Source organism: Rhincodon typus, chromosome 17 (genome assembly GCF_021869965.1).
Source record: "Rhincodon typus isolate 14 chromosome 17, sRhiTyp1.1, whole genome shotgun sequence".
In the NCBI taxonomy this organism is placed as follows: domain Eukaryota; kingdom Metazoa; phylum Chordata; class Chondrichthyes; order Orectolobiformes; family Rhincodontidae; genus Rhincodon; species Rhincodon typus.
Window position 1 is genome coordinate 30053196 of NC_063348.1, and position 12136 is coordinate 30065331.

Below are 12136 nucleotides of genomic sequence, written 5' to 3' on the forward strand. Positions count from 1 at the left end.
TTTTGGGGTAATGCATAGTTTAGCATAGTCATAAATTGTAAGTAGACAGCCTGGATGTTTATTATGTCGAACAGATGATCTACCTGTCATTAGAGGTACCTTGCAATGGACAACCTTGCCAGTTACTATCATTAAAATATGCATTGCTTCTATGCTACAGGAATACAGCAAAATATTTTAAGTTCAATATCTGGATCAATTGTTTAAAAGCGCAGTAAAGGAATAGGTAGGCTCTCAATGTTTTTCAGCAATAGCTTACTTCAACAAATGCTATTAACGTGAATAATCAAGCTGGTTCCCAAACAATCAAAGAGGGGAAAGGGGAAAGTGCAGTGAAAGAACCATCTCGATCATGATTATGAATATCACACTTTAATTTATATATTATACATTTAATATATCTCAAAAAGCAAAACTCATTTCAAAACATGTAAAACAAGTTACATATAAATAGCTGAAATTATGCTGAATCATAGAAATACATTCACAAAATTTCAATAGGTACATAAGCTTAACTAGTGTGAGTGCTCATTTATGGGACATAGGTATAATGGAAAGGTAGTGTTGAGGTGTAAGATAATTCACTTGAATCGTGGAAGAGACTTGTAAAGCTGAAGAACCTGCTCCCGTCTCTTCTGCTCCTAATCTTCACGCAAACTGTAATTTTAATCTCCTGTGCCTTTATGCTACACAGATCCATTTATTTTACCTTTTCCTTCAACCATCTACTCTAATTAAATGTTGCCATGGTGTCTGCTTCAGTTCCAAGATCAGAAATGCATTTCACAGCTTCATTTTGCATCCTGTTATTAATCTCTTGGACATCACATTTATTTTCTATGCATACATGCTCCCACAAATTAAATTCTAATACAACAAATACATGTAATTATGTGAACAATAACAAACTAATGTGGTAGCTACACAAGAACACCAGACCAACAACAGCAGAGTGAAATATTTTTATAAAAATTTTAACTGTAGGAATATTGTATTTACAGTCAAAGATTATATAGATTGCATTTTTTGTTCTCATTTCTTCTACTGAATTATTAACCATCATAGTTAGAAACAGTGCTGCAGTTAATTCTGCAGTCATCCCGTAAATAACTACTATTTAACAAAAGATACAGTGTTCTCAACAAACACTTGCTGGAGGATGATTGTGGATCGGAGTAGATTGCTTTTCTAGGTATGATTCATTTCTGTTTAATTGGGAGTGTCCTTTTTCAAGCAAGGTCCATAAGCTTTCATACAGTCTCCTGTAAGAGTAAACTTTAATTGACTGCCCACTTTGTTTGAATTGCCAAAATCCATTTCCCCTGCCAGAGGAGCCTATCAGCGCTTAAATGGTTAACATTCCAGGGAAGGACAAAGAAAACACTTCAAAGATGCTAAGAATCATGGTGATGTTGATCTTAATGACTGGAAGGAGATTGCTCCTAATTGTTCAGAATGGTGTCATGCTTTGAGTCCCAATGCCTTAGCGAGGAAGCAAAGTCAAGTTAGAGAAGAAAAGAAGATAATCTTGCACTCTTGATCCCTCTACCGCCTGACACATCCAATCCCATCTGTCCAAGATCTATAGGTTGAGAATTAGCCTGATTATTTGCATACAGACCCATGGCAGAAACTCACAACCCTGAACAGAAGGCATTCAAGAATAAAGTGGCACTAGCATACAAATCATATCCACTCTCCTGAGTTAATAAAGGAAAACACTTCTTTATAGAAAGGAAGGATACCTGGTTATTAAAGACTAGTTGAATATTATCTGGTAGTTTGTTATAGAACAATGCTGGCAGAGGCTTAGCAGCTGATCACCTCCATTTAAGTCAATATAGAGATTTGAGAAAAACATGCAATTTACCAAAAACTAAAAATATCTGGGTGCAAGGCAGTTTGCTCGCATGAATTAACTGTTTCATGTTCTCCATGTTACAATTGTATTTGAAAACAAGGATGCCGTTACTGGAATTAATCACCTAGTTTAAAGATATGAATTTTGCAGGTCTAATGCAGAGAAGTATGAAGTGATGCAATTTAGAAAGAAAAGTAAGGAGCATAATGAAAGCAAAAAAGTGTAATTTCAAAGAAGATGCAAAAACAGCTGGCGGTTTTTGAAGATAGAACGATAAATTAGAATAGATAATATACAAAACTATTCAGCACATCATGCTCTTTGAAAAGTCTATAACCAGTTGATGAGGCTGTTAAAATTATGGGATGTTTGATTTTACGGAGATACAGAATAAAGCAGTAAGGAAGTGATGCTGAAACCTGAGAAATTATTGGTGAGGCCTCATTTGGCTTGTTGTGTGCAATTCCACACCCCACTTTTGATAGTTTATATCATGCCTGAGAAAAGGTAAAAAGGTTATTTACTAGAATTATAGCATGGATAAAAGACTTCAGTTCCATGAAGACACTACAGAAGATCGGATTCATCAGACATAAATGATTGTTGAGGGGGAGGGGTTTTGATGGAGAAGTGTTCTGCCAACAAGAAGACTGGTAACCAGATATTTAAGATAATTGGTGAAACAGATGAGCGATAAGAAATAGTTTTCGCACAGCAAGTAGTAAGATCTGGAATGTACTGCCTGAGAAGGTGGTAGGAGCAGATTCAATAGGAACTTTCAAAATATGTGTATCATAAATAGGAGAAATTAGTAGGACTACAGGGAAAGAGTAGAGGCATGGATAAAATGTATAGTGGTTTTAAAGTGGTGATCCAGACGCTACCTGCCATATGATCTCCTTTTGCACTGTGAGATACTAACTTTTTTGGGCACTTTACACTACCTCCATTCAGGATAGCTTAGATCACAAGATTAAAGTATAGATTTAGACAAATGAAAGAGAATTCATTACACCAAACATTTTGAACTCTAGATTGCTTTTTCTTTCTTGTTTTAATTGGAGGTAACACTCCCTTTATTTCAGCGTCTTTCAACTGAGATAAGATATGGATAAGGCTGCAATGTCATTCCCATTTTAGGTTTCAGATTTGGAATAGTTCCTGGGGGAAAATGAAGATGAAATCTTTGTAATAACATGGTAAAAAACAGAAATAGCTCCATTCTTGCAAGCTTTTCTCCAAGACAATTCCTTCGTCCTACAAAAAATAGAATTGTTGACTAGTTACTCAATTTCATGAAAAAAAACTGTATAATTGTTTAATACCTCTTCTTCCTGCCCAAAGCATTGAATATTATCACTTTCAGACTCTCCAGTCCAAAGCTATTAACAAAGCAACAAAAAAATTGTACACTATGCATGAGATATGTCTTGTAAAAATAACAGAAAGGCTGACAGTGCTCATCGTTTATTATGTGCAAATTAGACATCAGCTTCTGAAGTTGCACAATATATATGCAAATCCAGAAGTTCCTGTCTGTAAGTGCATCTTAAAAAGGTGCATGAGATGAATAGAAATGAAATTTCTGCACTTATATTGTACACAAAATTTGCCACAAAAGATGAGGTCAAGCCATTCCAGTCTAAGTATCCTTTCACTGGTATGATAAATCCTAATTATTGCCAAAAATCTACAGCACTGAAAGCTTTTACAAGTATGAATTCATAATCTTACAGCTTTTAGTTATCGTTAGTGATTATTAAAAAAAAATCGCGTGACTTCAATCTCAATTTAACATTTGTTTCCCTATATTTATTCCACTTTCTGATATTGAATGTTTGACACTGAATTCATTACTCTAACTTACATTGCTTGATTCAAATATGCACCGCTCATTAACAATTCTTCAATCTGGCTGATTTGGTTAGGGAGGTGTACGGTTGTTTGGTCTGTTCCTAAACATTTCAGATACCCCAAGGATGGTGTAATACTGGTTGGATGTCCTGTTAATAGCAATTGGCCATTAAAAAGTCCCATATAATGGGAAAATACAAATCCAACAAACAGCTCCTTGTCCAAGTGTTTATAAATTCCGCATTTAGACATATTCATCGTGGGTTTAGGATTTTAGAATGATATGAGAATATCCAAATCTGGGAATCCAACAGCACTAAGGGCTTTTTATTGTTTCACTTGGCTTTTAAAGTCTCTCATTCCAAATGAGACATGATTTCACAGAAGCAAGTAATGCTCTAGTAATCATGCAAATATATTTTGTTTTCTTTTAATCTGTTCACAGAACATGAGCATCATTGTTCAGACAACATTTATTGCCCATTGCGAATTGATTTGTAAAAGGGGCTGAGTTGCCTTCTTAAACTGTTGCAACGCTTGACGTGCAGGAACACTGTTGTTAGGATGGGAGTTTCAGAATTTTGACTCAGAGGCAGTAAAGGAATGGTGATATAGTTCCATTTCTAATGTATTACATAATCTCTGATTGCGAGCTGCTTCAAATGTAAAAGGCAGGCTTCTTACAGTTCTCACTGGAAATCTTCATTGATCTACCCTGCTACAGCGTTCAATAGATAATTTCCAAAAACAGGAACTTTTGATGATTTTTCTCTTTGTTGCAGTTGTACCCCAGTTAATTCGGAACTGAGATATTCTAGCCTATGGATGCTTCTTTTTCTAATAAGCCATTTGCAGAGTTCCCTAAAAGCACATTTAAAATTTGTTTTTCCAAATTTAGTTCTGCAAGGCCCTTTCCATGACAATTGCAGTATTAGTGCAATACCACTACTAAAGCAGCATTGTACTTTTGTTTTGAAAGCATTTCATAAAGTATTTAACATTTTTTTTGTATATTCATCAGTGAGGCTTGCGAATGGCACTGAATATTGTGCAATCATTGGTGAACATCCCTGCTCCCGACCTTTTGATGGAGGGAAGGTCATTGATGAAGCAGCTGAAGATGGTTGGGCCGAGGATACTGACCTGAGGAACTCCTGCCAAGATGTCCTGGAGCTGAAATGACTGATCTACAACAACCACAACCACAACCATCTTGCTATGTGTCAGGTATGACTCCAACCAGTGGAGAATTTGCTCCCTGATACCCATTGATTCTAGTTTTGTTAAGGCACCTTGATGCCACACTCAATCAAATGTGATCTTGACATCAAGGGCTATCACTCTTATCTCACATCTGGAATTCAGTTCTTTTGTCCATGGTGGAACTAAGGCAGTAATGAGGTCAGGAACTAAGTGGCCCTGGCAGAACCCAAACTGGGCATCACTGAGCAGGTGCTGCTTGATAGCGCTGTTGATGACACCTTCCATCACTTTACTGATGATTGAGAGTGGACTGATGGGGTCTAATTGGCTGGGTTGGATTTGTTCTGCTTTTTGTGTACAGGACATACCTGGGCAATTTTCCACATTGTCAGGTATACTTGAAGAGCTTGGCTAGGGGAGCGGCAAGTTCTGAAGCACAAGTCTTCAGTTATATTACCAGAATGTTGTCAGGGGCCATAGCCTTCGTAGGATCCTGTGCCTCTAACAGTTTCTTGATATCATGTAGGGTGAATTGAATTGGCTGAAGACTGGTATCTGATGCTGGTTATGATGGATCATCCACTCAGAACTTTTGGCTGAAGATTGCTATGAATGCTTCAGCCTTATCTTTTGTACTGATGTGCCAGGTTCTTCTATCATTGAGGATGAGGATATTTGTAAAATCTCCTCTTTCAGTGAGTTGTTCAGTTTTTTTAAAAATAGAATCCCTACAGTGTGGAAGCAGGCTATTTGGCCCATCGAGTCTACACCAGCCCTGTGAAGAATGTCCAAACCAAACACACCCCCTACCCTATCCCTGTAACCCTGCATTTCCCATGGTTAATCCACCTAGCCTGCACATCTTTGGACTGTAGGAGGAAACTGGAGCACCTGGAGGAAACCCACACAGACAATGGGAGAAGGTGCAAACTCTACACAAACAGTTGCCCAAGGATAAAATCGAACTTGGCTCCCTGGTGCTGTGAGGCAGCAGTGCTAACCATTGAGCCACCGTGCCGCCCCCATCATTCGTGACTGACTACGGCAGGACTGAAGCTTAGATCTGATCCATGGATTGTTGTGGGATTACTTAGCTCTGTCTATCACGTTCACTAATCAAAAAGGTTTTGGAACTGTTAGGCAAAGGAAAATTTTCTAATTCACCCGCATCAGTTTTGTATCCAAATGCAGCATGTTTGCACGCAGCTTATTACTTACCAATAGAAAATGGAACAAATGCTTCCTTCTTCACAAATTGTTTGTTGCTGTCCAGAAACCTTTCAGGGCAAAATACGTCAGGAGCACTCCAATATTTCTCATCAAAGTGTACAGAGTAAAGATTTGTTATAACTGTGGTTCCCTTTGGAATGGAATAACCTCGAACTACTGTATTCTTGGCAGTTGCATGAAAAATACCAAGTGGAGCTATATTGCAAAATCGAAGAACTTCATGTAGAACTGCCTCTGTGTATGGCATCCGTGGCTTGTGTTCCAGAGAAGGTAGTTGATTTTTTCCCATTACACTGTCAATTTCTTGATGTACCTTTTCTGAAAAGGGCAGAAATAACACTCAATGATATATTTCTTTCATTTCAGGAAGTACACTTATCATGAGAGCACTTTAGAAGTATTATACAAATTACTGTAGTTAAGTGGGAATTTATAAGAAAATACTAAGCTGATTAAGGTGTTCAAATAATAAAATCTTGAAGGTTCAACCTTGAAGTTTCCCCATCGTTTAAAAACTACACTGTCCAACTCACCCATTATTTTATATTACTGTAAATAAATGAACTTTAACTATAGGTACAAAGTTTTGTTTTTAAATTCTATTGGACAATGATCAAAATGGTGTGGGATCTCAGGAATTCACCACTGATCACATGAATAAATATATTGCTGCACTTACAGTAACTTACAATGAGTTTTTTAAAAATTCATCGGCAAAAATAAACTTGCATTTGGGAAATTTGCTTTTTGAGTCATAACAAGACATCTGCACTGAAACTAGTTCTGTTTTAGTAGAACTGCATGGCAAGATTTATTAGAAAAAACAATTGTATATTATCAATGAATGCAAGTGATATTTAATCATTTCAAATTATGTTTGATGAAAGCTTTACCACAAGGACCCAAGTGAGAATGAAGCTGTTTGAATTTCACAATAAGAATTGAAAATTAAATATTCCATCCTCTCAATTTCTGTGAAATAGCAGTCCAATTCTATTGCTGTTTACTCACCTTGAATATTTGGATACAGTGCCATGTACAAGATGGCCCATCTAAGTGCATTAGTTGTAGTCTCAGTTCCAGCTATAATAAGTTCCCCAACTGTAAAAATTAAGTTTTCCGTTGATAAGGAAGATTCAGGATCATTCATGTTATTTTCCAGTTCATCCAAATATGAATCAATCAGATGCCGGGGTTTCTGTGATGTTCTGTTTTGTGAAAACCGCTGTATAATCTTTTGCAAAAAGTCATACACCTCTGCTGCATTTTTAAATAAGCGTTTATGTTTTCCAAAAGGCAGGATCCCAATCCAAGGGAAAGCATTGTACAAAAATGCCCACACACTGGCTGCCAGCTCAATATTTTCACTAAATATCTCAATCATGTGCTGATACTCTTTATCATCATATGTGAAACGCTCTCCAAAAATAATTAGGTTTGTGATGTTGGAAACTGCGTTAGTTACAAGCCACTTGGCTTCAAAAGGCTTCCCTTTGTATGTGTCAATAGCATCTAAAAAAAACATACACTCTTCAGAAATTTTGTTTTCAAAGTCCTTTTGACCTGGTCCAAAACAGCGAAAACAGTTGACAGCAATCTTACGATGATCAGTCCAGCCACGACCATATTTGGAGTTCAACAGCCCTAGGAGCAGATATTTTTATTTAAAAAAATTACAATACCATAGTCATATCAATGTCATCATGTTAACTAGCAAAAGTTATTAAGATTAGAATTGGTCTCACAAATGACAAAATTGATCATCATGGACCATTTCTTTTCTAATTAACAATCCCACTGGTTGGACACATCCACCAGATGGTAGCACAATGATATACAGGTAGGAGAAGGTAGCCCTAGGAGTCCTTACTATTGATTCTAAAATGGTTTCATGGCTTCAGGTTAGACATAAACAAGGATCTATGCTGCTGTTTATCATGTACTATCTCCCTCAACTGATGGAACGGTATTCCTTCATGTTGGATATAATTGGAATAAGTATGAAGGATAGCAAGGGCCAACAGTGTTCTCTAGCTGAGGGGCTTAAATGTCCATCACTAAAAGAAGTTTGATAGCACCACCACTCACCCATTTGGCTGAGTCCTAGAGAACATATTTGTCAGAGTGATCTTGCCAAAGGAGGTGAGAATACCATCGAGTAAAAGACATAATGATCTTGTCCTCATCCATCTACCAATCACAGCTGCATCTGTCCATTACTACATTAATAGGAGTACTTGTGGAGACAAATTTTCATTTTCACATTGAGACATCCTCTAATGTAATGTGTGGTACTATCAATACATAAATGGAATTAATCCAGAAAAGATCAGGCAAGTCAGAACTGGCCATCTACAAGCCACTGTAGGGCAGCAACAGCAGAAGAATTTTATTATGGTCAGCATACCCGTCACTAGTATTACCATAAAGCAAGGGAATCAACCTCATTCATTGAGAATGTATGGCAGCATGTCAGGAGTAGCACCAGGCACACCTAAAAATGAAGTACCAATCTGGAGAAACTATAACGTAAGACGAGACGCATGCTGAACAGCAGAAGGAGCATGCTACAAACAGAGCTACACTATCCCACAAAATAAAAACCAAAAGAACTGAAGAACACCGGACCCAAAATGTTAACTCTGATTTTTTTCTTCACAGATGCTGCCAAACCTGCTGAGCTTTTCCAGCAACTTCTGATTTTGTTCCTAAACTATTCCACAAGCTGTGGATCAGATCAAAGCTTAGGAGTTCTGCCATATCCCAATCATGAATAGTAATGAACAATAAACAAGCAATAGGAACAGGCTCCACAAACATCCCATCCTCAAGAATGAAATAAACTAGCAAAAGATAAATCTGAAACATTTAGGATCCTATGCAGCTAGTAGTCTTGAGCAAATGATCAATCTTGGTCTCTTTCCTGTTGTATCAGGAAGTTTGGATCTGAAAGTGTGAACTAACATCATGAGAGATGTTCTGCCAATCAGGATATAAAGGTCCATTCCTTTGAGGAGCTCTTCAGCATTGTTAGAGCTCTGTGATTGTAACCAATGCAGTGTGAGAATGTTTCAGTAGCTGTAATGTGAACTTACTTTTAACTTCAGGCTCATGTCTCACAAGAGACCACCATGTACAATAGATGTTATCTTCCGAGCTGTTAAGTAATATATAATAAACCTATTTATCATTTGTCAAGATTGAGGATATCTTCTGCTGAAGACATTGTGTGGGCATCATTCCCCACATGTTATCTGTATTGTGGGCTAATACCAGTAAGGACGATTGGTGACAGTGACTCTATCCAAGAAACCCAGGTAGTTTTGGAAGAACCAACATACACACAATGGTGATGGTGATAGTTGCAGCCATCTGAAGATTTCATTTAGCTGAACTATGTGAGATGGTAGCAATGGCAGACACCATGGTCGCATAAAATATGCTAGCATCGGCGGTAGACTAAAGTAATCTTCAGTACTACAAACATATAACTATCCAAGGAGAAGAAAGAACAAAAATATCTGAGAATGTATCTTTAAATATTCAGCAGCCTAATAACTCACAGAGCCTGTCAGTCCAAAGATGTGAGGGTTAGATGGATTGGCCATATTAAATTATCCATAGTGTCCAGGGATGTGCAGGCTAGGTGGGTTAGCCATGGGAAATGCAGAGTTACAGGGATAGGGTAGGGTGGTGGGTCTGGGTAAGATGCTCTGCAAAGGATTGGTGTGGACTTGGTGGGCTGAATGGCCTGTTTCCACACTGTAGGGATTCTATAAGTTAATTAGCTTCCGCCAAAGCAGCAGCCAGCATTGATAATACTGTATGAGCCATCACAGCACCAAGTCTGCCTTTAAAATCTCAAATCAATTAGAATCATTGAAAAAGCCTTGTGATAACAAAGCAGAATTTCAGTGACAGTGGTCAATATCAGACAACCTGTATGAGTTAAGTTCCTTAAAGGAAGGGTGAAATATTTTACCTTTAAAAAAAAATTCTAGACTGAGAGGCAAAAAGGAGGATTAACATGCTATATTAAGCAAACAAGTATTGTTATAATAATTCTTTGTTATAAAAAAGGAACTTTATTGTAAAAATTGGGACAACAGCAGTTTAATTTGAGCAATCTCATGGAAAACTGAAGGCTTTATTCAAATTTGTCTTGGAGGCAAAAACAAATTTCTTTCATTGTTTGACTGAAAATATTTCTTTAAGAAGTTGTCAGCATGATGCAATTTTATTCTATGTAAAATGGGGAAAAAGATCTTGCAGAAGAATGAGAAAGGCGTGAATCCGTCATCGTGCTAGAAATCACAGCAAAGGGCAGGGAAACAGCTCAAGAAAACAGATTTCCCTCCATTTGTACAAAAAGTTAGAATACAGTATTTCTTCATCTAAAGGCACTTCAATGCTTGAAAACATTTTTTACAGCAAAAATAGGATAATTCTGAAATATATAAAACTTCTTTAGCTTTAGTTCTCAAAAAATTAAGGAAAATTTCTGAAAAGAAACCAAAGTTAAAATTCTTCATGATGAAGCTTTATTAATAATTTATCTTCATTATCCAGTAATTTAAAAAAAAATTATAATTTTTGGAAAACTTGCTGAAGAGGGTTCAACATTTAACATAATTGAACAATTTATAACTGAGCAGTAAAACCAACTACATCTGCAAATTTACTTTTAGAAGGTTCTGCAACAGCTTTCTAGGGAATCATTTAAAGAAATACAATAATAGTTAAAAATAATGAAAACGGAGAAAGATATTACACTTCAAATAGTTATAAAATGTTGTCAAGATGGTTCTGAATTTGTGGCATTATTGTAAAATGGCCTCAGTCTTCCAAATTGCAGTAAATTATAAATTATCTAGAAATTAAGAACATAAGAAATAGGAGATTTCCACCAGTTAGTAAGATCCTGGCTGATCTTGTCCCTTAACCACACCTTCCTCACTACTCCAAAAGTCCTTAATTCTCTTTGTAGCCAAAAATCTATCAATCTCTGTCTTAAATATACTCAGTGACTGAACATCACAGCTGTCTGGTATAGATATTACCAAAGATTCGTAAACTTTTGAGTGAAAAAATATCCTCTCATCTCAAGCCTCAATAGACTTTTCATATTCCAAGACTGATTCTAAACTCTCCAGCCAAAGGAAACATTCACATTGAAGAGCCCTGAAATAAAGTTAATGCTTTTGTTAGATCATCTGTTAGTCTAGTGATTTTATTTCCATTCATCATGAGTCGTGGATATAGCTGGCAGTTATTGCCCCTCCATAGTTACCCTTGAGAACATGGTGTTGAGCTGCCTCCTTGAACCACTTCAGTTCATTTAATGTAGGCAGACACCCAATACTGTTAGGGAGGGAGTTCCAGAGTTTTGACTGATAGACACTGAACAAACAGTGATATATTTCCAAGTCAAGGTGGTGTGTGGCTTGCAGTTCATGGTGTTCCCACATATCTGCTGTCCTTATCCTTCCAGTTGATAGTGGTCATAGATCTAGAAAGTGCTGTCTAAGGAGCCTTGGTGAATTTCTGCAGTGCTCCTTGAAGATGGTAGAGGGAGTGGACGTTTGTAGATATGCCAATCAAGCAGGCTGCTTTATCCTGGATGGCGTTGAGCTTCTTGCCTGTTGTTGAAGCTGCATCAATGTCCTGGAGCTGAGATGACTGACCTCCAACAACCACGACTATCTTCCTAAGTCAACAAGGTGCAGGGCTGGATGAACACAGCAGGCCAAGCAGCATCATAGGAGCAGAGAGGCTGACGTTTCGGGCCTAGACCCTTCATCAGAAAAGGGGGAGGGGAAGGGGGTTTTGAAATAAATAGGGAGAGAGTGGGAGGCGGATAGAAGAGGGATAGAGGAGAGGATAGGTGGAGAGGAAACAAACAGGTCGAAGAGGCGGGGATGGGGCCAGGAAAGGTGAGTGCAGGTAGGGAGTTAGGAAGGGGATAGGTCAGTCCAGGGAGGACGGACA

General features: G+C 37.6%; 1 protein-coding gene across 1 annotated transcript in view; it reads right to left on the reverse strand.

Annotated features, from left to right (window-relative positions):
• Positions 1-458: 458 nt before the first annotated feature.
• LOC109926988 (vitamin D 25-hydroxylase) overlaps positions 459-12136 on the reverse strand; it is a 35436-nt gene continuing 23758 nt past the window's right edge. The window contains exons 3-5 of the mRNA XM_020526881.2: positions 7160-7792; positions 6137-6466; positions 459-3118 (exon numbers count right to left, since the gene is read on the reverse strand). Coding sequence (XP_020382470.1) covers positions 2943-3118; positions 6137-6466; positions 7160-7792 — 1139 coding nt within the window. The 3' untranslated portion in view covers positions 459-2942. The remainder of the gene's footprint in view (positions 3119-6136; positions 6467-7159; positions 7793-12136) is intronic.